Source organism: Xiphias gladius, chromosome 12 (genome assembly GCF_016859285.1).
Source record: "Xiphias gladius isolate SHS-SW01 ecotype Sanya breed wild chromosome 12, ASM1685928v1, whole genome shotgun sequence".
Taxonomy (NCBI): domain Eukaryota; kingdom Metazoa; phylum Chordata; class Actinopteri; order Istiophoriformes; family Xiphiidae; genus Xiphias; species Xiphias gladius.
Window position 1 is genome coordinate 16471795 of NC_053411.1, and position 26919 is coordinate 16498713.

At 43.5% G+C, this 26919-nt stretch overlaps 2 protein-coding genes across 2 annotated transcripts; one reads left to right on the forward strand and one right to left on the reverse strand.

Annotated features, from left to right (window-relative positions):
• The first annotated feature begins 1603 nt into the window (after positions 1 to 1603).
• Positions 1604 to 9130, forward strand: cmasa (cytidine monophosphate N-acetylneuraminic acid synthetase a). Its single transcript, XM_040141503.1, has 8 exons — positions 1604 to 1830; positions 2879 to 3021; positions 3209 to 3364; positions 5065 to 5201; positions 5499 to 5593; positions 6523 to 6694; positions 6788 to 6953; positions 7191 to 9130. The coding sequence occupies exons 1-8, from the start codon at positions 1604 to 1606 to the stop codon at positions 7397 to 7399; spliced, it is 1305 nt and encodes a 434-aa protein (XP_039997437.1). The 3' UTR covers positions 7400 to 9130.
• Positions 9131 to 12277: 3147 nt separating this feature from the next.
• On the reverse strand, positions 12278 to 21995 carry LOC120797730 (E3 ubiquitin-protein ligase TRIM39). The gene is made up of 14 exons (XM_040141577.1): positions 21855 to 21995; positions 20758 to 20896; positions 18548 to 18762; positions 18233 to 18337; positions 17191 to 17286; positions 15842 to 16075; positions 15610 to 15757; positions 14474 to 14521; positions 14195 to 14221; positions 14005 to 14069; positions 13419 to 13529; positions 13001 to 13119; positions 12660 to 12756; positions 12278 to 12430 (listed from the first exon to the last, which is right to left on the reverse strand). The coding sequence occupies exons 1-14, from the start codon at positions 21993 to 21995 to the stop codon at positions 12278 to 12280; spliced, it is 1698 nt and encodes a 565-aa protein (XP_039997511.1).
• Positions 21996 to 26919: the final 4924 nt, after the last annotated feature.

Consider the following 26919-nt stretch of genomic DNA (forward strand, 5'->3'; position numbering starts at 1 on the left):
ACTCGATCGCGGAGGGGAGGCTCACGGGATTCCACCTTTACCGGCTGCAAAACTAGAGTGACACGAATGCATGAATAATTACAATCCAATGGTCTTATTTTGCACGATGAGTACTTTTACTTTTGGTACTTTAGGGCTACTTTGATGCCAATACTTAACACTAAACTTGACTTGTAACAGAGCACTAACACACTGTGGTATTGCAACTTTTACTCAAGGGAAAGATCCGAGTGCCTCTTCCCACCACTGGCCCCTTCCAATGACATTATTAAGCGACAGCATGCGGTCCCACTGTTCACTGCCACCCACCCACGACGCTCTAACGTTGTAGTGTTTGACTTGGTAGGTTCAATAGATTACTGTATAAACTATGCTGAATTGAGTCGGCGTAGTGCTGCCACCATGACAAAACAAACAAACAAACAAACAAACAAACAAAAGCATTTGCAGTTTCACAAAAACAAAAAGAAGCCCCCCAGCGATGATACCTGAAACGCCCTGCCACATGTCTACATCACTGGGTAATATGTTCATCAGTCGTGAAATATGATCGCCCCTGGCTGCAGGCTGCTCAGACATGGATGGACAATTTCCTAATTCTGTGTTTGTGTGTGTGTGTGTGTGTGTGTGTGTGTGTGTGTGTGTGTGTGTGTGTGTGTGCACATTAATTAAAAATAGCAGACCAGAAACTCCTCGCTGACGGATTTGTCACTGGGCCCCAAACCAATCGTCCCGTCGATCTATCAAAAAGATGATCGACTGAAAGCTATTCGGCAACAAGTTTGATAACTGATTAATCGTCTGAGTCGTTTTTCAAGGCGAAATTGTCAAAAAAATTATCATGAATGCGTGTGTGAATATTTGCAGGTTTTCCCGTTTTCTATGATAGTAAACGCAACATTTGGGGGGGGTTTGACTGTTGGTCAGACAAAACAAGATATTTGAATGTGGTAATATGTTGTTTATCCATCGATTACTAAAGAAAATAGTGTGAAGCATCGATAAGTTAAAAAAAATTCTAAAATCCTCCTATGATGGAATAATATCAGGTTTTCTGTTTGTTAATCACTTCACAAAGAACAAAATGGAGGCCATTTGATAAAATTCAATAATATAAATGAGCTCAACATAAACTCGAAGAATTCGGGTCTCTAAACTAGTTTCTGACACAGAGTCCCTCTACAAGACCAGGACCAGAGGATGGGGGACGGAGCACCTGTCAGAGTAGGTGCTGTTCTTCAACGGTGCTCGTTTCGGCCAAAATGAGAGATCGATCAAATGATGTAGGACGAATGAGGAGTAACGTGGGGCGTTGATGCAGCCTCGACAAATGGAGAAACATTAAGGAGAATAAAACCAAAAAAAAAAACGGATTTAAAAATATTTAGAACTTTTTGGTGACAAGTTCATCTCCCGGAGCGGGAGGTGGCGGTAGTGAGCTTAGTCCACAAAGAGGCAACCGGAATTGCAAACCGGGAAAAAAGAAGAACCGGAATCGTTTCGTGTAAACACACCCGCCTCGACAGCGACGCTTCGTCGACAGTCTCCCCGAGGTCGACCGGCGCCTTCCCGCACCTTCCTTCACGAAACCGCCGGAGCCGTCATGGCTTTCAGGAAGCGGTGTCTCCCCGCCGACAACGGCGAGCAGGACGGACCCCCCCCCGCCTGCAAGCAGCAGATCCGGTCGGACGGCAAGAGACACGTAGCCGCCTTGATCCTGGCGAGGGGGGGGAGCAAAGGGATCCCCCTCAAAAACATCAAAATGTTAGCCGGGGTGCCCCTCATCGGGTGGGTGCTGAGGTCGGCTGCGGACTCCAACATGTTTGACAGGTAGATCACGTGATGAGTGTGACCTTGGATGAGGATCTGACACCCACGAAGACGCCCCAGAGTTCCTTTACAAACCGCCACACTTAGCACTTCTATATCCATTCATCTGTTATAGTAGATGTATAGATTAGTTTCACTCTCCGTCACTGGCCTCATAAGGTACAGTTGACTTCAAGAACTGCTCCAGACCTGATGTGTGTGTGGGGGGGGTTCATAATGCGAATGACTGTAAAATAAGAGTTTATCAGTTGATACGTGTCAGTCAGTGGACAGGATACTTTGCCTTTCAAAGAAAACGAAGAAGGAGGGGAGAAGGAAAAGATGAGCGCAGGAGCCTGAAAACACAAATTTAAGGATGTAGATGTGATGTAGAAAATGAATAACCAGATATTCTGATAATCGATCGAGCAAAAAAGCAAAGATTTTGATGCTTCTCTCCGCTTTGTACCGTTTTGGCTCTAAATTTTTTTTGGGGTTTTGGACTCTTGGACGAACAAAACGAGCTATTTCTTTCTTCATTTTTAAGATGTGAGGTTGTGGTGAGCTGTTTTCTGGCCGTTTTTTTTGCGTCGACACTCAATGGATTCAGTGAAAAAGTAACTGGGCAGAACAGTCAGTCGTCGCAAAGCTCGGGAGTTGCAGCCCAAGGCCTTTGTATCTCATGTCGTGTCATTTTCTTCGCTTTTTTTTATAAAAGGCACCGTTAAGGTCACCTGCACTAAACTGGATGCATCTTAAATGACCCACTCTGCTAGAAAATAGGTTGAATTAATCCCCCTGTGGTCCACCTCTTTGTTCCCATTCCAAATGTCATAATTCAAATGAAGAAATTAGTCCCGGCGGTGATGACACACCAGCAACGGATCAAACTAGTGTGTGTGTGTGTGTGTGTGGCATTGGTTTCGTGCAATGTATTTGTGCCTGTAAGTTCTAAATAGTTTAGTTTTGCTGGAGACGTGGAAGAAAAAGAGAAGGAGGAAAACAATGTGAGACAGACAGAGCATAAAAACTTGAGTCAGACAAACGGCAGATACGTTCATTTTCCTAGTGTGTGGGTGTCGACAGACCACGACGAGATCGAGAAGGTGGCAAAATCCTGGGGCGCCAAGGTGCATCGCAGGAGTCCCGAAGTCTCCAGAGACTCTTCTACGTCACTGGAAACCATTCAAGAGTTCGTCAGGCTCAACCCAGGTACGCAAACCGCTGCACGACGCGCACCTGCACACCCTAGTGTCACGGCGAGCCGCGGTGTGATCCCAACTCCACCGTGGGTCCCAGAAATTACCGTCGGCGCACAGTCTGGCCACAGGGCGGCGACAGAGCGGCTGTTTAATTTTAAAGCGCATCCTTTTTTTTTTTTGGCTTTGTTTTCTCACAGAGGTGGATGTGATATGTAACATTCAGGCCACGTCCCCGTGTCTACATCCGCACCACGTGAAGGAGGCCCTGGAGATGATCACGCTGCAGGGCTTTGATTCGGTCTTCTCGGTGGTCCGGAGGCACCAGTTCCGCTGGCAGGAGGTCAAGCAAGGATGTAAGTCAACCGACGTGCTGGGGGACTGTTGGAAATACCAGGCTTTCAATTACAGGAGGAAGAGCAAGTGCACAGAAATCCAGAAAAGCAGTCGGCTGTAATGGCCAGTGGGGTGGGGATAAAAACGTTAGCCAGATATACGCTCCGGACAGGGTTAAAATCACTGACCGGGGCAGGTGATATTTAAATCGCCCCACATCCCAAAGAGAAATAAATCCAGTCTGAAAGGGGCTTAATAAAGCCAGAAAAATGCCCAAAAGGGGGGGGGGGGGGTGAATAACATGAAGATATGTGTGAGCTGTTAGTTGTGAATTGTGATTTCTCAAAGGATTTGCAAAACTGTGTCGTGCTCCTGTTCAAACTTCTTCTTTTGACTCCTCTGTAACTGACGAAAAGCCAGACACAGGGTTGCATGTTAGTTGAGACCTACAATTCACAGTCACACGTTCTTGGGCTCGGTGCCGTCGATTAAAAAAAATAAGATAATAAAAAATGAGCAGGTGTTTTTTGTGGTTTATTCACAAAGTAACCCGTTGCAAACTGTTGTGCGTTCTGCTTGCGTGTCCATCTCTCACGACGCCTTCTTCAACCAGTTTGGTTTTAAATATCACGAAAATACCGGCGAGGCAGGAAAGGACGAGTGTTTCAGTGTCTGCTGTTGTCATCCGGAGCTGTTTGAGTGTAGGTTGACGTCAAAACCTTCATTAAAAAGCACCTCGTTACCAAGTGAAAGTAAATTATATAAAGGAGTTTCAGTGATTTACAGTATTTGGGGATCATAACCAGTTTCCTTATTGGTCTCTAAAGTTGATTAATTAACACATTATAGCTCGTGGTTTAATCCATCCAAAAACCTAGAGCCAGAACTAGACCAGTTTATCGGCCGATATTAGCTTCTTGCAAATATACTGGCATCAGTGTCGATGGTGGCTGATGAGTAACAAGCAATTGCACCGTTACAGGACTTCTAGACCAGGTGTGGGTTCATTTAGCCACCATTTGTCCATCCATGTTTTTAAACCATTTTTTGTTTAAAAAAACAAAAACAAAAAGACACTATCAGCAAATATATCATCATTGTCTTTTTCTTAAACTCCCAAACATCGAAATCAGTGTCGGCCCCAAAAATCCGGTATCAGGCAGGGTCCAGTAAAAACGACACGTTTAATCCAAACCAATTAATACACATTAATACTCTTCATTTAACTGTAAATATCTCGGCTGGAGGCATAATGACACAAATGCTGAACTATTCCTTTTTAATGATCCGTTAAGAAAAACATTAGACCGCCTTTTTATTGTTATGGTGTTCTACTATATTATTATTATTGGTGTTTTTGTTTTGTTTTGTATGGAGTACACGGTAAAGCTGGGGACCAGCCCATCAGGATGTCTGGAATTTAACTTTAAAGAGACATCACCTGCCCCTGGCCACGTGTTTGCAGCGTGGCTGATGAGATGATTCCCTGCACGGTTTGTACCTGTATCTTAGCATCCAGCGGCATTTAGCGCAGCCCCCCCCAGAGCTGCTGGCACGGCGGCAGATCATCCCTTAATCCTGCAGCCACAATTTCTCGTGCACGCCGTTTCTGTGTCGACTCGGGCTCTCCGTCTAAATAACCTGTGGAAATGACCAATGATGTTCGGTGAAGGTGCGTGTCGAGCAGTGGGCTTTTAACCCTTACCCTGCCTCCTTCCAGCTGGCGAGATGACCAAGCCGCTCAACCTGGACCCAGCCAACCGGCCGCGGCGCCAGGACTGGGACGGGGAGCTCTGTGAGAACGGCTCTTTTTACTTCACCACCAAGGACCTCATCGTGAACGAGGGACTTCTGCAGGTAGCCGGGGGCGGCGCAATTCACCTTGGGGATTTCACCGTTTCAAGTTTCCCCGATGCAGGATTCTCTCAGTTATCCAGAAGTAACCGGTTCCCCGCTGGTCCCATGTCTCCACTAGTTACATGGGACCAGCGGTGAACTTTTGAAATGTAGATTTGAAAAGCCGTTCTTCACAGTTTGAGTCTGTTCTCATTACTCGGTTTGTGGATTTGCACTTGCTGCCGCTGCTGGTGCTGTTTGTGCGCTTTCGCTCTCTTCTCTTACCCCCTGCGTCCGTTATTTCTTCCCTCTCTCCAGGGTGGCAAGGTGGGCTACTACGAGATGCTGCCGGAGTACAGCGTGGACATAGACGTGGACATCGACTGGCCCGTGGCAGAACAGAGGGTCCTCAGGTGAGGCGCACGCAGAAACTCTCCGCCCCAGAAAGTGGAAAAACTGATCTATTTTAACACATTTAAAGGTTTATTTTCAGCCAAAGGTCCCGCGGGACTGCGTTCAGCTGAACATGATACATCCTACCCCGTAAGCGTGTGTCTGTTCCGTTCAGTTTATTTATATCTCATGCGTTCGGCATTGAACACAACATTTTGCGATTAAATTTATGAGACCAAAACAAATTTCCAGTATTCCTTTTATTGAGGGGGAAAAGGAAAAATGAAAAGTGAAAATAAAATCAGTCGGTGGTCTGGTCATTTTTGCGCCGCTAACGTCATTGAACTTTACTCACAGCGCTTCGACATTATTATAGGTCAAAGGCATTTAATCCCAGCCAGACATGTCCAGGTACTTGGTATTAGAAAGCGCTGTTGGCACGTCGGTTCTTTACTGTTTACCGAAGGTATTAAGGTGTGGAAAAATAGGAACCGCCCAAGCCTCATCACAACCGTATCACAACCGTATCACAACCAGTTACATACCCTGTGCAGGAAGATGATTGTCTGCGCTCACATCTGTGTTTGATATGAACATTTCTCTTCCTGCTTCTTCTTCTTTCTTTTTTTTTTTTTTTATTAGTTTCCTTTGCTATGTCCTGTCCTTGAGTGTTTTTTTTGTTTTGTTTTGTCTTGTTTTTTTCTTTTTTTTCCAGCTAGGACAATCAGATAAAAGGCTCCAACTCTTTTCAATTGAATCCTCATTTTTTAGCTCTACTGTGCTTCTGTCTCGGTTCACTTCACTATTTGTTTGTCTGATCCTTGTCTGTTTGCCTTGTGTCGTCATGCCCTGGTAGTTGAGAACAGACACCCTGCGTGCGGGTATCTGCGTTGGGTCAGTCCATTTCCTCCTCCTCCTTCTCTCGTCCAATCTGTGCGTCTTCCCGCAGGTACGGCTACTTCGGTCGGGCCACGCCGGAGGTGGTTCGGCTGATGTTCTGCAACGTTTCCGGATGTTTGACCGAAGGAAGGATCTTTCTGTCTGCGTCCGAAGAGGAGATGGTGTCTGTTAATACCAGGGACACCATGGGCGTCCGGATGCTGCAGAGGGAGGAAGTGGAGGTTGGATCTTCTAGCTGTATGAATGGCACCGGTGACCTGGCTCCTGTCCTTCCCCCTTTATCCCTCACGCCAACCTCTGTCTTACTCCACCAGGTGGTGCTGTTGACGTCCAGCGAGGACCCCGTGACCCGGTCGCTGGTCGACAAACTGGCCAAGAGGACGGGCTGCAGAGTCATCCAGGTGGGAGCGGAGCCGCTGAACGATTTGAAGCCGGTGGTGGAGCAGATGAAGCTGGAGTGGAAGGACGTGGCGTACATGGGTAAAGCAGTCAGACCTTTATTATAGTGTGGGTCAAGCCATGTCGAGATTAGCCGTCGACAATTTGTCGAGTTTAATCATTTACAGAAAGTTAACTGGAAACATTTCAGATTATTGTGCTTATTATTGCACCGTGGCGTCCGGTTTCTTTTCTGGATTAGGAACACAAAGTAACTGTTATTGTGTTGGTCACAACCATCGGTGTGTCAGGATGTCTTCCCTCCCTGTCCCGCCCCAGGCAACGATAAACCGGACGTCAACTGCCTGAACCTGGCGGGTTTGAGTGCAGTACCCGGGGACGCCCCGGTGGTCGCCATCAATGCCGCAAAGTACACCTGCCACAGAGTCGGGGGGATGGGAGCCGTCCGGGAGTTTGCTGAACACATTCTCCTCCAGAAAGAAAAAGCAAAGTCTCAGATGAAGCAGGACCCTATCAACTGCAGCTGATTTTTTTTTTTTTTTTTTTTTTTTAAATGAGAAATTTTTAACTTGACTCCGCACTGAAAGGTTTTAGAGTTAGTGCAGTTTATACACAAATAATGGAAATAATTGAACAATGCGTATTTGCATGAGAAATGTTAAAATATCATATGAGGTGCATATCTAATTTAAGGGTTAGAGTTACAGTTAGAATAAAAAAAAACTAAAAAAACAAAAAAACAAAAAACAGTTTACATTTGAGTCTCAATGCAAGTTTTCCTGCGCGTAATTCATTTGTCGGCTTTACGACTTGAGAATCCTGGTTGGTTGTTCTAAAGCAATTTAACATTTAAGTGATGCGGCCAGCCCTTGGTTCACTGTAGCATTCGGGACCTGAGGGCGAAGTCCGATGTAAACAACAGGCCCACCACCACACCGAGACCCGAAACACCAGACTGGAAACTGCTACCGGTCTGCTACAAAGAGGACTGAAGCACCTCCACTAGACAACTTTGCAACCTAGGGTTGTTATTTGTAAACAACTGTAGAACAGAAATGTAGATTTACCTGTAACTTAAATTCCAATGGGTACAGTCCCTGTGTATTACTGTGTATCTTTTTACAGGAGATAGAGCCTTCAAATATTTTAAAATGCCTTGGTGTTTTATATGTAAGGGGGAGCATTTTAAACCAAGATATAAAAAAATAATTGAGTCGTCTGCGACTCGTAAACATCAGACCTTGGCCAAACGTAAAGGCACAGTTACTGAAACACGCTGCTAGATGTAGCCCTACATGACCGAAGAAAATAGGAGCGTTTCCCGAGGCGTCCAGCGACAGCTTTGCCTGTCATTCCCGTTTGGCGCGGCACCCGGCGGCGGCGTTAAGCCGACTTTGCGGCCGAGTGCCCGCCGCTGCTCGGTAACCTCTCGGTTCTGAATAGGAGGAGTAATGGGCAATTAGTTTGTGACTGCTGGTCAATAGCCCGGTTTTTAGGGGAACAGCGGGGGATGGTTTCATGCGGAGCAGGTCCTGCATTCGCCCTGTTGTTGAGTCAGTGTAATGACAACCCGTATGTGCTGTATTCATTGATCTACAAGGAATGGAAATGTGTAATTCTTTGATTCTTTGTGCTTAGTACAATTTTTCCATTGTTTTTTTTTTTTGTTGTTGTTTTTTTTTTTTCATCTCACCAAAAGATGCCTTAATTATTGTTTCATAGGAACCTTTGCTTGTCCTTTAACTCATCCGTGTCCTTTTAATTTCGCTCTCTTTATTTAAAAAATTGAGCACAAGAAGTGGCTTTGTTGTGTGAATAATTTTCAGTGAAGTTGAAGATGATTGAAAACCTGAGTTTTAATTTTTATTTATTTTTTTTAATCTTCAGCAAGAGCAGTGCCAGAGAGGACCGCTCTCATGTCTGTACTGTAAATACGAAACTAGAGCCAAGAGACAGTTATCTTTGTTTAATCTGTACACGAAGAAGTTGTGGTTTTAAATAGGACGTTATCCGCTAGACCTGTTTCTTGGTTTTGACGGTGACTCAGGACTCCTGCAAAGCCATCAGGAAACAGTTCAGGGAGTCATTTTTACATTTTATGTTTGTATGCAGATTAAACACATTAGACGCAACGTGTCTTTACAGGCGTGTGTACGTGGATTTACCTTGAAACCGAGAAACTAACCGTCTCCTGGCTGTAGCTTCGTATTTAGCATCTTGACATCGAACTCTTGGCAGGGAAAGCAAATAAGTGTATTCCCCAAACTATTCCTGTGGCCCCTCCTGTGGTCTTAAGGGTCACAAATGACCCGGTGGTCAGATGAACGGCAGAGAATCCCCCAACCCCCAACCCCAAATACATTTTCTTCAGCTGGAAATTTGATGACTTTGCCTGAGTTGATATTACCACCAGGAAAAACAAGTCACATCCCTTTTTTTACATTTTTTTTTTATAGTTTTCTAAAAGCTGTACACCATCAGCCTACAAAATGTCTTCATTCATAAAATCATTTACAGATAAAATGAAGTATTAAATGATGAAGTTGTAGCAACTATAAAGCTTAGTAAAGCAAAACCCACAGTGAAGAAGCGATATCTGTCCACATCTGCAATATAATGTTATAAACCATTTATTGATGGGTGTTTAAATAGGAGGACTCCCTAGAGCCTGTGCGGCATTGCCCCCCATCCCACGCCTGACTCACCTTCATATAAAACTTGCAGAAATAAAACGGCTCCTCGTGGGGGGAAGAATAGTTTTCTCCCTTTTTGCCGAAGCCGCGAGCGAAGCCTCTGCGGCACGAGTGAAAGGTTGGATTGCCAAGCGGACGAAGAGGCACCTGCCCGAAGGCCCAAAAAGTTCCAGATTTACCGCGTCTTCATCGTTTTCTTGGAAATTCGATTACTTGCAAATTTGACTGGGAATTTTCCCCTCGAGTACAAAATCATCTGCGTTATTATGGAATCAAAGACGAAACCTAATACCTGTTTTAATTAACCTAGTTTACAATGTGCATTTATCTTTAAAGTTGTTTTCTCATCAAAAGACCACAGACCAACTGAGAAAGAAAATTTGGCCTGAGCCAACTTTGGCAACAAGTGCCAATGTGATGCAAAAGTGAAGTGTTTTTCAAGGAATTATCCTTATTACCCTGTGTCCTAAGTGTTAATACTGGTTAGTAGCATTAGTGGTACTAATATGACAGCAGCATGACATAGTTGAAAAGCAAACATTTTTAAAAGCGGCTCTGTAGTTTTCAACATCACTCAAACAGGAGTAAATAGTGCATTTGTTGGGGTCTATTTTCAGTCGCGGATTAATACACGTGGCGCTCTACTGAGCATTTACAGCTGCAGTGTATGTGCCTGAAAGCAGAAAAAAGGGCTGACATAATCTCTGTCTTTAGTCTCGTCTTTCCTTTTTTACCTTTTTTTCTTTAATTTTGACCAGATCCAAACAAACAAACTCTCTCTTCTTCTCGTCTTATTCATCTCACCTTCTCTCCTTATCTACATTTCCTTATTTTCTCCGTCTTTGCCCCCCCCTCCCCATTATTTCTGTCAAGCAGAGGAACTTTACAGACCAAGCAGCGTGAAAGAGGCGGCTTGTTTGATGTCCTAGAGGGAGGGGTGATCGTGGGCTGCGTGAGAGTGTCCTGGCCGAGGACGTGCTCTGTCAATATGCCAGTTTCGTGACCTGGACAGGATGTGTGCCTGGTGGTTATAGGATAAGATCATGTGATGTTAAGCCTGGCTTTCACCTCATGTGTTGTCACCCTTTTATTATTTCATCCTCTTCTCTTGAATAATCTGTTTTTTGTTTTTTGTTTTTAACCTCATGATCATATAATTTTTCTTTTTTTGTGAAATATTGAGTCATTTGACCCCTTTGGGTCTCGATCAGTTATTAACTGAAACCATCTGAGGAGTTTAGATTGGAAATCACTCGGAACGACCGACAACTCATCAGGCGATCTGAAAAGGCGCCCAAACCGGAGGTCACAAGCCGAAAAGGTTGGAAACCACTGGTTTCATTTTTAACAATTCGTCATATTTCATAAGCTCGTCACAAGTTTTTATGTGAAATCTTAAACTGAGAAGTAACTAGTGATTATCACTGTCAAGCAATGTACTGGAGCAAAAAGTACGGCGTTTGCCAGCGAAATGTGGTGGAGGAGGAGTATGAAGTAGCACAACATGGATGTAAGTACAGTACATTGATAAATGCACTCAGTGCACGTTACTTTCCACCATTGTTTATGAAGTTTGGATGGAAAATTACAACTGAATTGGCTTTACGCTGAAGATGTCAGTGGGTTTGAGCTCGTGTGTGTTTGGGAGGAGGGACCCCCCTGCTGATTCGTTTGCAGACGAGAGCAGTGAACCCTCCTGAGTTTGCTCCACGGGTGTCACAAATCCGCCCACCGCCGTTCGAGCTACTGAAGAGCTGCGGGAGGAACATGAACGTTACGCGGGAGGAGGAACGCGTCTTTTTACAGTAAATAAACTCTCAGATTGATTAGTTTACTCACTCAAAAGCAGAAAAGTCTTTTTAGAGCGCGGAGTCAGCAGGGGTGCCGTCCACCCAGCTGAAGTCAAATATACCGGATCCTTTGTGTTATACGTTGTGATTTCAGTGAATACAAAATCGAACTAAAACAATATTCATAACGGTAATCATCTTGAGATAATCAGCACCTTCAATGATCTGCTTTCATGCCATCAAATACTTTGTAAAATCAAAGCAGGTCTTCAGTGTGTTAATTTATAAAGAACAGTCCTGAAGTTCTCTATCGATGCGCTTGTTCGCCTTCTTGCCGAGATTTAGACGAGAAGATCAATACAACTCTCATGTCAGCAGCCGGTTAGCTTATTTTAGCATAAAGGCTAGAAACAGGGGGAAGCAGCTAGCGTAGTCCAAATGTTAAAAAAAAAAAAAAAAAAATGAAGTCCCCTAAATGAGCTTTAGAGGTGATGGTAGGTGGGTTTTGTGGCACATGGCCAGAGCCAGCCGCTGTCCCTTATGCTAAGCTACGCTAACCGGCCTCCGTCTGCGGCTTTGTATTCAATGTACGGACCTGAGAGCAGTATCGGTCCCCTCACCACACTCTCAGCAAGACGGCGAAAAGTCAAACTACTCCTCTGAAGGGATAATGACCAAAGAAACAACGCTCGAAGGCCGATGTCCAGGTTAAGGGAAAATGTGATGGTTTTATTGAAAGATCAGTGAATCATTTAAAATACATCAAAATGTTTCACCTACATGAATAAACGATTCACAGTCGGACACCAACATCTGCCAAAAGGATTTTTTTTTCTCTTTTCCTTTTTTTAAAAGCAAGTGCACAAGTATGTAAAAAAAAAAGAGACGAAGAAACGACCAATCATTTTTCAGGAGTTTTCTGTCACTCTGTCGAGTTTACTGGTGTGATTATCAGCGGCCCTTCGTTCTTCCCTGATTTATTGGTGCAGGGGCTGAAGAACGGGTAGATGCATTCGGTGAAAGTGTCACTGAAAGTGTAGATGTGGATTTTAGCGTCAACGTTGTAGAAAGACACCTGTAGAGCCGTGAAAAAAAAAGGAGGACATTCAGCATTACTTGAAAACGGAGCTACTGTATGTAAATACTGTATCAGGACCACGTTATAGAAAAACCTCCCTAACCTGCCACAACTGGAGAAACTAGCTGAAAAGGTGATCTTGGTATTTGTCAGATTCTGTACACTTTGTCGAAGACAGAAGAAGTCAAGTTATATAAAACTTTTTTTTTTTCCCCCCATACTGCACCTGTCCTTTCTCAAAGTCCACAAATACCCCGATCTTATGCGGTCGGAGGTTCAGATGGACGTCCGTGGAGGGTTCGGTGCGAAAGGCGTACTTGCTCCTGAGGAGTGGGATGAAGGGGAGGACGAGAGAAAGTAAAGGATAGTTAAGCACATGGAACAGAAGAGAGGGGGGGAGCAAAGAATAAAGAAAAATCTGGAGGAAATCTGGGTATCTAAACAATTTTCATTCATTTTCATTCATTTTTTGGTCCCTGAGCAACCCCTCCCTCGGAAGCTAAAACGCTGTGTAGCTGTCACATGTCACATGTCGGGTAAATCACCGACGACTGATGGAAAACTCACTTGTCTCTTAGGCTGAGGAACCAGTATCCATTGACTGGGGTAACTTCAATCTTCCCCTTCCTGTTGATGGATTGCCTGGCCACCCCCAGGTCCCAGTCCGTCTTCCCACCCACCTCCACCTCCGCAGGGGAGTAGAGCATATTCATTTGATCAGACACTGAGACATATGAGAGGCTGGAAAAGGACATGCGTGTTCCTATTTGGCCATTTGTTTAAAAAAAACAAAACAAAACGTGCTCATTATGTTAAAATCAGACCATTATAGTTTTTCATAAATCATCTTTACACCAATGCTTACACTAGACATTTCTCCTGTTGTTTGTGCAGCCATGTACATATATTTCCCGAAAAATGAATAGGCAGTTTAGGATCATATTCTGTCTTGACTGACACACACCTGCCGGAGAGATCGCCTTACCTCCCAGTAGTGTCTCCCAGATGAAATCGCCTCCCTCCCCAGGACACAGACGACTCTGTCAAACCTCTCGGGATTGTCCGGAAGCAGCTGGTGTCGGTCTCCACACCTCACCTGCGGAAAGACGGTTCATCAGAACCGGAGCGTCGTAGTCACCGCTTCGCAAGGCCTGTCGGGGGACTCTCTTCCATCTGCCACCCAATTTTTGTACAGTGTAATGTAGAATATGAACTTCGACAGCCGCAACTGATAATGTGAGCCAGACATTTCGAAATGTATCCGTCTATATTCTCGTAACACGGCGCTCCCATGTGATTTATGCAAACGTGAAAAAGGTCCTAACGGTACGGACAGCTTTGCCCACCAAAGGCCGACATCATACCGGCTACTATTCTTGATTTTTAGACAAACTTTCAAGATTGTAAAGAAATTTCATGTGGGTTTGTGATTGCAGGGCTCGAACCCGCGGACCGAGTGATTTACACTCTGTATTCCTCTAAAAGCAAGCTCACGAATGTAATGTTGAAAAGGAGGTCGACTCTGAAATGGTTAATCATTATGTGTTAGAATAGTTTAAAAAGCTTCTCACACTCTTCATGTCCTCTGACAGAACCAGTCTAGGATGGGCCGTGTTGGAGTCCAGAGTTACATCCACTGCGTTGAAGAGAGACGTGAAGAATTTCATTTTATTCTCGTTAGGTCACGTCTGCAACCCGACTACTCTCTATGTGTCCATAATATTACTCTCACTGAATTCAGTTTGTGTGAATGTAACCTACATGCATACTCCTGTACTCTCTTCATCCCTGCAGAAAAACAGAAAGCCTTCATTAAAACAGAAGGGATTGAGTGATATACACACATTCATCTCATTGACCAGGTTAAGGTGGAATGCTCACATGACTCTTTGCAGTACACCGCATGTGTTTAGCTCTTTAAGGTAGGATGGTTTGTATCTGGATGTCTGTTACCAGCAAATGTTAAGGTGAATGGCAGACGTCATTCACCGGTTTATGTATGATCGGCCTGTTTAAGGTGGAGTGGGAGTGGACACTCACTAGGCTGTGTTCGGACTGGACTGGGTTCCAGTGCTGAGGCAGGAAAACCTGGATGGGAACATGACGAAACGTGTCAAACAGAGCTGGAAAAAGAAACTTGGTTAGAGCCCCCAAGAGTCAAATAAAAGCCAGCAATACACCTAAAAGTGTTGGTAAGACCCAATCATTATGGAATACATACGCCAAAATAGGGAATTATTTAAAAAAAAGAAAAGAGATGTATCTAATAACCTGCGGTGAACATTAAGTTTAACTTGTAGCTTGTAGAGAAACGTTAATGAGACCAATTTAAGTTGTTTTTTTTTTTTTTCTTGGTGCAACAGATGTTTATATTCTGTATTTTCTACTGTGTTTTGAGCAATAAAGTTGCCATTCATTTAACGCATTTGTCACATGTACCGTAGCGTTTTAAAACTTGCTCAAATCACCCGGTAGCCTGAAGGTAAACGTCATCTCTTTCTGCTGCAGACTAAGCCTCAATGCATATTCTGAGAGGGATCGTGTAAAACTGGTTGCTTCTCGCATCAGAAAGGTTGCTGGTCAGCAGCTGCACACCAGTCTTGGATGCTGGCGTTTCCCCGAAAACCTAACCAAGGAAGACTTTTCGGTCCCGGCTTGCAAAGGCAATATTACACCAGTGAATAAATGAAAGCTTCTTAATGTGACTGAGAATCCTCTGATAGATCTATCTGAAGGTAGATTCAGGGCTTGAGATAAGAGTTTGATATTGTGAATGATTAGCGCTAAAGTAAAATACACGCACTTTTGTAGTAGAACTTTTGTGGTCAGTTTAGTAGGCAAATGACAAGAGAAAACCATTGGTACCAACCTTTGAAAACCTCTGTGGACATAATATAATGAATTTGACCACCTGGGGGCACTAATTCTATGCTTCATGAGAGTCTAAAGCAGTTGCTCCTCTTTTCTGAGGTCAAAACAAGGAAGTCCTAGTTTAAACTCTAAAAGGACTCTTTTAGACTTTGAATATTGATCAGTACTGACCGACTTTTTTCTCACATTTCTACATACCCAAGGCTCTAGGGTAAAAAAACTAAGTCTCATTTGCACTGTGAATCAAATCTCTTTGTCATTATCTTACGAAAACCGAGGCCCCTGCGTTTTTGCAAGTCACTGACCTGTTTCTGCAACAACTTTCAGCTCTTCCTGGAACCTCTCCACCAGAGCCGCCAGTGACCTGTAGATGGTCCCTGTTCCCAGGTCAGAGTTCACCGACACACTAGACCAGTCTTTGGCAGGTGGAAGACTGGAGAGGATGGGGAAAGTCTGGAAAGTAGGTGGAAACTGTGGAAATTATTGCTATATTACAGTACAGTATATCTTCGAATTCAACCTTAGTTTCCCACCGACCTTTACACAGTGATTGTAGTCATCTGACTGGGCGAGCTCGGCGAGGGCGCTTTCTCTTCTCCGCAGTTCTTCCACCTCCAGCTCCAGCTGTAGTATCATGGCGTCAGCCTGGTGCTCGGCCGCCCTCCGGCTCATCTCCATCACCTCCATCAGCTCTGCCTCAGAGCGCTCAATTGCAGACACCAGTGCGGAGAAAAGGCAAACGCTGCCTGCTGTCTCTCGCTCCACCGCCCGCTGGGGAGAGTTCATGTGTGAGATGTAGGCCTTACATCCTTCAAGACATTTTTTTTTTTTGAGATTCCCTTGTAAGGTGTAAACCCCAAAACAGTGGCAAATAGTCAGTCTTAACAGATTCTTGACCAGATTTACAATGTTAGAATCACAAAGTCCTCAAAATCGGTTATAACTGAATTTAAAAGGCAACAATTTGGCAAAAAACCCTGAAAATCTGATCAAATCTTTGAAAATCAGGGAATGACCGAGGTGAAATTGGGTGGAACCTCAAAACTTCAAGTAAAACCCATGAAAAGTCAGGATTACTCTTAAAAACTTGTGTGAAACCCCCAAAATTATGGAATAAATACTCCAAAATTAGGACATTAAAACATTAAGTTGAGAAACACCAATAAATGTGTACAAGAATACACCAAGGACACTGGCTAAAACCCCCAAATTTGTGTAGAGTCACAAAACCTACACAATACCTACCTACCCAAATTAGGCAAATAAACCTTGAACACTGAAACTAGACTAGAAAATCTGGGTCAAACTATGCTTCTAAAACCCTGACTATTTGGTCAAACCCCTAAAAACTGAGATATAAACACAAGAACTAAGGTAAAACCAACAAAAATTTGGGTGCAGTCCCAAAACTTTGGATAAAGCCATTATGAATAAACTGAAACATTTGGGTAAACCCCTAGAATTATTGAATAAATCCCCAATATTAGGGATTTGAAAATTGAAAATAGATTTGAAAAGCTTTGAAAAAATCCTAAAAGTCAGGTAAAAACCCTAAATGTTTAGTCAAATATTTGTAGATAAACGGAAAACTTCAGATAAAACCCTAAAAAGTTGTGAAAGCAAACAAAAATTTGGGTGGAGCCCCCAAATATCTGGATAAAACCCTGAAAAGAGTGCATCTAAAAATACCCCCAAATTAGGGAATTATAAAGTTGAAAGACAGAAAATAGAAAATAGAAAATAGGTGTGAAGGAAAACTTCATAAAGTCGGTGACCATCTGTGTTTGTGATAAAAAAAAAGATAAATGGATGACAGGAGGATTTACAGGTTTTCCCACACAACTGTGGTATTTACAAGAATGTGTGTGTTTGTGTGTTTGACTTACCCCCAGTTCAATCACTGACTTTCTGATCTCTTCGATCTTCCTGATTCTCTGTCTGATCATCTCCTGGATCTCCTGCTCTGACAAATTTAGCTGGGACTACACACACACACACACACACACACACACGCACACACACACACACGGCGGCAGAAGCAGCAATTACAAAACATCCTTTCACTCCCACTTCTGTTGTTTTCCATCCATTACAATGTTAAAAAACTTGTGTCCAGAGTGAAAGTAAAGGATTTATATTTGTGCCTCAAGTCTGAGCACACAATGAGACCTTTTGAGGACAAGGTGTTCTGCAACCAAGCGTCCCAGTAACCAGGAAAGTGAAATTCATAACCAGAGCTGTATAAACTACTTAGGCGTGCCTGCGAATTACCATTCCCCAAGTGCTTCCCTACATCTCTCGAAACCAGTAGATCTTTTTTTGGAGACAAAATAGCCGACTAGAAATTTCCCTCCCCAGTTTTCTGAGCCTTGAGCGCACACAGAGCAGTGATGTTGAGAGAGCAAAAATGCCACTGTGAGCAAGTGTCCAATGATCTGGGAGCACACAGAGCGGGGGAAACTGAGAGGGAAAATGATTCAAACTGAGTGAGAGGGCTTATTGCGAACCTGCGTCCATGACAGCATACGTGCAAATACATTTGCTGAACAAAGAACTGGTTTTCGTCTCTACCAAATATAACTTATGTGCTTGCAAAAAAAACTTTTTCCACAAAATGTCCCATGGCACGCTCAGGGTTGAGGCACAGATATACAGTAATGCCGTTGACATCCTTCTAGACTGCTTTGTGTCCTGATTAAATTGACTTGACTGACTCAGATTCCCAAACATGAGGAACTTCTCGCTATCACAGGTCCGCAAATGCCTGCTTTGTCACAGGCTGCGCATTGTTGTTGTTCTTCCTCTTAACGCCACTGTTATCCGATTCAAACAAAGAAACTAAAAAACAGGAAACTCCCCAAAGGCTAAGTGGTTGACGCCAAACGTCAAACCGTTCCTTGTCCCTGTCTCTCTGTTTTGTTTTCCTACCTTGGTTTTCATCCATTCGTCTTCGACAGTCACTGTGTCGTGATCCTGATGGTGCTCGGTCTCACAAACAGGACAAATACACACTCTGTCATTCCTACAGTAAATCTGACATCAGGGAGAGAAAGTGTTGCACTGTCAAACCCTTATCGGCAAATGAGCTTAAAGTCAAGGAGAACACAAAATCATGCATTATTATTACTTATTCCTCAATAAATGATAATAATAAGCTTGTTGAAGTTCAAGCAAAAGGCACAAAGGACTATAGGAATCTGAAATGACAGATGTTAGTTTATGATGTATGTAAAAGTGTTGTACCATTATTCCCCTTTGGTGGACCTCACAGACGGGGAGGCTCTGGCTGCTTGCAGCCCCGCTCACGGTGAACCTCCTTCGGCCGCTGGATCGGTAATACGGGGGAGGAGGCGGAGGAGGTCCGGAGGTGGGGCTCAGGGCAGCGACCGGACTGTTGTTGGGTACCGAAGAAGCCAGGGAGGTCGTGACTGGCGAAAACAACGTTGTGATGGAGTCACCTTCCAAGGTAGCGGACACAGGGATTGAGAGAAAATTCGAGGAAAATCAAGCTGAGGTGCGCACGAGGTCTCTCAAAAAGCTGCGTGACCAAGCATTTGTTCGTTCAACTTAATATCTTTAGTTTATTAAACTTGTTTTCTCAAGGTCAGTTGAGTTAACTCAGATAGTTTTACATTTTCAAACCTCAAAAGACAACTTTGCACTAATTGTTCAACCTAAGTACAGTTAGGTGAAATATTTTGTGTTTTTAACTTGAACCGGCTTAAAAATGGTTTACAGTGGCTCTTCTTTTGCTGAGCTGCTTTTTAGGCTCGAGATTGCTGCGCCGATCGGTGAGTCACTGTTCAGTCCACCGCAACTGCTGGATCAGCGGTCATGAAATTTGGTCCTGACACTCGTGGTTCCCAGAGGACGAATTCTACCAACTTTGGTGATCCCTTGACTTTCCCTCCTCTGTAGAACCTCCAGCAACTAAATTCAATTTGGTCACTCTGGTTTACAATCAAACCCCTGCAGAACTAATCACAATCCCATCAGCCTGTTGATGAAGGTGGCGAACGTGGTAAACACCATACCAGCTGAACAGGAGCATGTTAACATGCTGACAGCAGTATTTACATTCTCACAGAACTACTAGGATGTCTGAAGACTCTTTGTCTTGTTAAAGATTGCTGCTGTGCAACATAGCTCTGACAGCACAGTCATGCATCATCTGCAGATTGTGACACTAAACTGAGCCGACTAGATGTTGAACTCATTTGTCAGCACTGCTGAGGTGAACCAACATGTTCAGTCTTCCGCATTCAGTGCTGAGCGTTCACCTAAGCACTAAAACGTCCAGGACTGTCACCGTGTATGATGAATGAGTAAGGATTTTTGAAGTACCACCAGCCCTTTTTCTTTTTTAGACTCAGGCTGTCAATATTATTTATGCGTAAATTCAATTGCATTAAATACATTGATTTGGCACTTTTTTCTTTCAGTTAGTGCCTACAGCCTCCGTGGGAACAAAAGCTAGACGTCATCTTAACATTTCCAGGACTGTGCTAAAGTTTTAGGCGCTAAAACCAAAGCGAGGATGCTTTCAAAAAATATGCCATGAATATATTTTATTTATCAGTTGTCTTCATACAAAGTGCAGTAAACAGAAACAGCACCGTTTCTCAGCGGTGGACCTGCACACACTTTTTCAAGGTACTTGGCAGGTAGGTGGTTCTAAGGGACTTGGAGAACTTGCCACGGTTCTTCTGTGGATTTAGGCTGTCTCAGTGTCTTTGCCGAAAACGTAAATTAAGAACATTACGTCATTACGTTAAGAGAAAACGTAATTCGGTAGCAATTACGTTTCCCCGCAAAACGTATTTGCTGTTATTATTATATATTCATAATTTCTAGGTGACAGGGTTGGATGATGTTGAGATCCGGACTCTGACTTCACGTACCTGATTCGTTAGCAACTAGCAGCCAGAAAAATAATATTTGGTAATATCCTTAATTATAATATAGTATATCCTGAACTGAGTCATTAATATCTTTTAAATCACACACACACACAAATTATTGGACTATTTTTCATCTGTTTTATGATAAAATCTAATGATTTTATTATTTTTAGATTTTAATTTGAGGCCTTGTGTGAATCACTTTGCAGCTTGGGTTGTGAAAACTGCTCTGTAAATAAAGATTAATAATAATTATTGTAATAACTATAATTGTCTGTCTGAAGTCTCACAGTCTGTCGTCATGCAGGTGAAGCCAGGAAAGCAACACTGACAAAAATGCCCTTGTATATTGACCTAACCCTTGGTGGCTAAACCCAAATTCACAAAATGATCTGGAGAGGAAAACACATCACTCTTTCTTACCTTGGGACTGAGCCTCATAGGTCAGCGTCATCGGTGGCTTTGGCACAGGTCGAGGCAGCTTCTTCTTCAATTCATCAAATAGATCATCTGGTATGGCTCCATCTCCTCCACCTCCACCTCCACCTCCACTCCCCCCCCTCTTCTCCCTCCCAACCACTGCCCCTCCCTTCATGGATCTAAACTGCTCGGTGATCTCTCGCAGCGTCCTGTTGATCTGGAGGTCTGGTCGCTTCTGGAAGGTTTTCTTACACAGAGGACACTGGCAAACCTGAGAGAGGAAGTATGGAGGACAGGCGAGGAGAGGAGGAAATGTAAAAAGGAACCAAAGAGGAAAATGAATACAGCGGAAAGACGCGAGCAAGGGAAGACAGAAAGAATGACAGAGGGAATGTGGAAAAGTCTAGAAAGTTAAGATGAATGGATGGATTGTTGATTTTTTAAACAACGTACATAACCTACATAATGTACTTTGGTACTAGCCCCAGGTTGTGCCTGTCAGGTATTAGCATTACGTGACATTAAAAAACTTTGGCACAGGCTAACAGAGGTAACCATCAGTTTCTCTAAAAGATAAGGAACCGGTGATGTTCTGGGTTTTTCATACCCTTCCCGTTGTTTTGTAAGTATTTCCGAAATCTCCCCAAGAAATATTGTGTCTGCTGAAATGTAAAAAAAAAAAAAAAAAATGTCCTAACCCATTTCCCAAGTTTTGTCTCTGTTCCAACAATGGAAAGTGCTTTAAATGACCCTCTGCGTTTTTCAAACATCACAGGCTAATTATATTTTAGATAAAACGGTGGTTATTCCCGTGACCCGAATGTACGCCGATAGATTAAAAGGCCAAAACTGGGGCTGCTACGGTGATATAAAGTCCTGTTACATGCAGGCGACACATAAACAGTGCACACAAGAGAGACAGCAGAAGAAACAAAGGTAACGAAAGGGGAGGACAGGCACAGGTGAAAGAAAGAAAGAAAGAAATTCTCAGTAATGGCTCAGTGAATGGAGGAAGAAAGAGAAAGGGAGGCAAACAAAAGATGGGCAAGGACAAAAGAAAGAAAGTTTAGATGGAAGGGAGGGACACAAATTGGAAGAAGGAAGTAAACACACCAAGACAAAAGAACAATACAGGAATAGGGCAAAATAAATGATGGGAAAAAGGACACCTGTACACCACAGCTTAAAGTTAATTTGACCGACATTTACCCGTGTACAGACTCACACACCTTAGATCCGTCCCAGTATCTGCTGATGCAGTCCATGCAGAAGCTGTGGCCGCAGGGCGTGGACGAAGGGTTGGTGAACACGTCGAGGCAGATGGAGCACTGGAACTGCTCGTCAGACAGAAAACTACCATATAAAGACATCCTATGGGGGAAAAGGGATGACAAAGGGGGGGGACAACGGGGGAATTTTACAGCTGAATCAACAACAGCCCCCATTTTTGTGCCCAGGCCCAAAAATAAGGTAGACAAAATAGAAGCGTCACCGTTCTTCAACCCTTTTGATTACAGTCATAACCCTGGTCTACTTTGAAAGGGAACTCTTTAAATTTTACAACCAAGGAGTCACAATGAGTCTAAAAGATGCCGAACCAAACTTACAGAGGCACAAAACACGATAGAAATGTAATTGATTAATGAATAAATTTTGGCATAGAAAGGAAATATAGGGCCTGCTGCAGGACCTTGTGTGTGGAAAACACTTTGAAAGCCACAGCCACAACTCTGAACCAATTCTGTGTCAACAGCTGCTGCAGTAATATGGGGATCCCCGAATTCTCTGCACACATAGAATCAGGAGACTTAGAGCTTTCAAACAATGTATAGTTTGTCAAGGTTGTGTGAAGACAGAGTCCGGTACAGACCAGAAACCACCTAAAATCGCCCCGCCAAGGCCAAAGCGTCCCCCAGGTGGAACGGTGTGTTTTAAAATATACCAACATATGTTATATCATGAGTTCCATTGATTTTGCTGTACACATTCATTGTCCCCGAAGGGACGAATCCTCATTACCTCGGCGACCCAGTAACCTTTCTTCTAGTTAACACTTTTAGGCCAAAATGGCTACTTCCTGTAGGCCAGTTCTGCAAGGAAATGCAAAAAGGCCAGAATGCCATGAACCTCGGCCAACATACAAATGCTCCCAAGGGGATAAACCCTTTTTTATTTTAATAACCCTATGACTTTTACTCGAGTTCCACTCTCAGGACAAACTCGTTGCTTTTTTCCGACACCGGTGATAAGGCTTCAAATATAGGTATTTCATCACGGCCTCTTTTGTTCCCTCCAACAGTCTTGGTATTGTGACATCTGCTTGACCTTTTAAGTGACAGCCCAATCATGATGAGGAGTTGAAAGAGATGAAACGGTTACATAAGGAGCAGCTTGACGATCATCAGCTGAAAAAGGGATGATGCAATCAAAACAAGGCAAGAATGTTAGACTTTGGGTTGTTTATTTATATGTATGTCTATTTTGGTTTGTTGTAAGCGGCGGTGTGGCGTACCTGCAGAGCCAGAGAGGTGAAAGGGGAGAAAAGTGGAGTGAAGTAAGTCGTGAACAGCTTAATGGAACTAAAGCTGAAGTTATGAGAGATAAATGGACCCATTATATAACCCACACTCGTCTCCCCTGTCGCCACAGATCAGATAAGGATGGCCAGAACACTTCAGGAATGAAGTGGGGCAAGATTCTGCCCTGCATTTATTGCGTAAAGCGCACATAAACATCGAAACTTTTCTTTTTAACATTCCAGCGACAGATTATCTATGCACAGGTGACATTTGTGTAGACTAAAATGACCATTGTGTTGAATCAAATGGTGCACTGCATTTTAAATAATACCAAATAGTACAGTTTTATAAGCTGTCGTGTCTAATTCTGCTCCGTTATCTACTCCATCCATCCAGTCTGTAGACCTGCTTATCCTGTTTCAGTGTCATAAGGAGGCCGCAGACTATCAGCAGCTCTGGGTGAGATGCACTGTATGCCCAGGATAGCTTGCATGCCTATTAGAGAGCTAACGTATACCGTACAGACATTTATTAAGAGGCTGTGGGAGAAAACTGCAAGAAACCAAAGAAGACATGTAAAATCCCACACAGTAAAAGTTAAATAGAAACTAATCATTAACCTAAAGAAACCAGATGCAATATTAGATACTAGAAAAATGAAGAAAAGGGACTAGTTGCCAGATATTTGAATGACAGTAGTACCTAGAAAATACCCCAGACTCACAAAAGAGTTGGATATAAGGTTGAAGATATCTGACTGCACTGAGACGTAAAAGCAGAATTAATGACAAGCCACATGTATGTACGCACTAGCACTTGTATGGAAATATATTTATAAATTATCGATTGGCGTTGACAAGTGCAAGTGGCGGGTTTTTAGCAACATCTACATCTTGAACGACTACTCCGCCGATTTAGCGTCGCACTCCTATAGCGCTGTCGGGACTTGTGACCATCAGCTCGGCCCTTTTCTTACAGTTGAACATATTCTTCTTCCTTGTCAAAACCTGGCTCCCGCATTACCCACAACGCGACGTGACCAAAGTTAGGGAGGCGGTGTGATATGCCAGAAGCACATACTGTAGCCTCAAGTCGCTACCTTCAAGCAGAGATGAGGAGCGGGCTACAGAGGTCTCATTGGCCCTCTTCTTTCTAACGCCGCACTCCCAGATTGTAGCCCTCAGCCCCAACCCGACGCAAAGTATCTGATTTTGTGCAGCTCCTTCTGGAGCCGCTAAAGGCTTTATACAACATTGTATTCAGATATGCAGTAGTGCACCCCAAGGCCTGTAAACGGACTCTGATGGTCCCCTGTAAACACAAACACAAACACAGAGACACATTGCACAGATACACATCTGTGTACAACCACGCGCATCTGCATTAACTGGCAGTTTGGTAACAGTAGGGCACCACATATTTATTAAGTTTACCCCCTGCTACTGATCTATCGACAGCTCAAAAACAGGTTGCAGGTTACATTTGGGGGAACGAAACATTTCCGTGAACAAATGTCTTCAGATGAGATTAAATAACCATAAGAAGTCAGTTAATAGCCATTTTTTTTTATATCATGTCATATCATCTTTATAAATTTGTCAAAGTTTGTCAGTTCAGATGCAAGACTTGAACTCAAAATGGCCTTAAAAGCCTTTTTTACAGGTTAGAAAAACGTGGGGTTTTAATTCTTGAAAAAATTGATTACGTCTGAAATGTCATCATTTTATTCCTCTTATAGCTAACTAAGTAAACCACATGCTCCTTTCCCCTACCATCTCTCTGTACCTGCCTCTACATTCCTCTGTAGCTTCGCAACGTGTAGCTTTGAGCTCCATTACCCTGAAGGAAATTAGTTTGCAGCCAAGGCCTCATTAAGCACACTCAAGCACCCAAACCTATAATACAACATCATTAATGTAAACATGTTCACTGAGCTAATAAGCACAATAGCCAGATGAGACACTCCTGCCAACCTAATAAAGGAGGTGATCACACCCAAGACATGATGTCAAGCGTAAACTAAAGAGCCTTTCATTAATAAAATGCTTGACTGAAGTGCAGATATGTGGAATAAAGGTCGAAGCATTTTGACCTTTAATATGAGTTAGGCTCCAAAAAACACTTTATCTCACTGGTTAAAAAAATAAAAAGTAGGCATCTTCACTCCTGGTCCCCTGGGATAATGGTGATTTGGGAGTTTTAGGAAAAATAAATTTCATGAGGAACTTCAATTTAGAGCTGAAATGATCGGTGGACGAGTCAATTAGTCAAACGAGCGAAAAATAATGAAAAACTGTCATTTTTCAAGCACAGACAGCAAACAGTCTCTGGTTCCAGCTACTCAAATGTGAGGGTTTGTTACTCTTCTTTGTTTTATATTGATGTAAACTGACTGTCTTTTGGGTTTTATAAGATATTAAAGTAATTGTCTGTTGCATCTTGAGACACTTCAAATGAGCACTAAACATGAAATAACAGATTAAAAGCTGATACCTTAGTGCAGGTGAGATGAGACGACTGACGTAGGTGTCGTCTTATTTAAGGGTCCGGTTTTACAAGTACATCCAAAAGGCTCCAGCTCCGGCTCCAGAGTTGTTCGCCAACTCTTTTAAATGTTATCTATATTGCGTCTCGATCTCTAGAGGTCATGCCTTGATCGCTCACACTCTCGCTTCTGAAGTGTGTTCGTTTCTCAGGCTGTGAAATATGAGGGTTTGTACGTGTGTGCGCGAGGGTTAGTGACTTTCCTGTCCCGTAAAAAAGGCAGGTCACACCACACCCACTCACCTGTGTCACTGTTTGCCAGGTCAATCTGGCAGGACTGGTTAAGGTGGGAGAATGATGCACACACACAGACACACACACACACACACACACACACACACACACACACACACTCAGAGTAGGTCAAAGACCCACAGTCTCTACCTTCAATCTATATTTCTAAAAACTGACAACAGCATTTTTGTCTTGTGTTTCTCTTGCCTCAGGATCCGTCAAAAAGAGTTTCCTGGAGTCACGCGAACACTGTACGAATCACCTTTCTTCGGCAATGAAAAGAACTGCACCTACAGTGGCCCGCGAAGGCAGCGTCTGACATGAAAAACGTGATTTCCTGGCAGGGGACGCCGCGATTATGATTAGGAGTCACAAAACTGCTGTGAGGATTGATTTGTGTGTACTGAGCTGCGGTAATAACGTCATGGACTAACTCTCTGTAAGACCGCAAAATGAACACATTTGCTGCCATCTCTGAGCATTCCTTCAAGGATGCATTAAAGTAGAAATAGTCTTGTCGACTGAAAATGACTGCAATGACATTGAAACACGATTGGCCTAAACAACATTTACTTATTTTTTTTTTTTTGGGGGGGGGGGTAAATTAAATAAACCTCCTTTCGCTGCTCACCTCATAGTTTCTGTCTACATAATTGTTACTTCACCACAATCTACAGTTTAAGGACAATAACTTCAACGACAACTGCTTCACCATGGTCTGGAGACTGCGAGAAGCTCTTTGTGATCAAAGCTCGGCGATGGCATGAAGAGTAAAACTAGCTCTCCTTATCGCCTCCTCCATCTGTGCCAGGCGTCTAGACAGTCGATATAGGGCTGTGGGAAATGTGCTTTCTGCCGCCTGCACGTGCCTTTGTTTGATTTCGCTCCCTTTCAACTCTGTGCTCACTGTGCGCACACAAGTCTGCACGAGTCTGCACGAGTGTTCGGACCAGTGTCGGAGCACATTTTTCACGTTTCTCGTTCCTTTAGGCTAATG

Excerpts from the sequence above, each read along its gene's own strand:
- cmasa (XM_040141503.1), top strand. The coding sequence starts at position 1,604 with ATGGCTTTCAGGAAGCGGTGTCTCCCCGCCGACAACGGCGAGCAGGAC. Across the intron at positions 5,202-5,498 it reads TGAACGAGGGACTTCTGCAG|GGTGGCAAGGTGGGCTACTA; the intron begins GTAGCCGGGGGC and ends CCCTCTCTCCAG. Across the intron at positions 5,594-6,522 it reads GCAGAACAGAGGGTCCTCAG|GTACGGCTACTTCGGTCGGG; the intron begins GTGAGGCGCACG and ends GTCTTCCCGCAG.
- LOC120797730 (XM_040141577.1), bottom strand. The coding sequence starts at position 21,995 with ATGTCTTTATATGGTAGTTTTCTGTCTGACGAGCAGTTCCAGTGCTCC. Across the intron at positions 18,338-18,547 it reads TCCACCAAAGGGGAATAATG|ATTTACTGTAGGAATGACAG; the intron begins GTACAACACTTT and ends CCCTGATGTCAG. Across the intron at positions 13,530-14,004 it reads TGTCAGAGGACATGAAGAGT|GTGAGGTGTGGAGACCGACA; the intron begins GTGAGAAGCTTT and ends GTCTTTCCGCAG.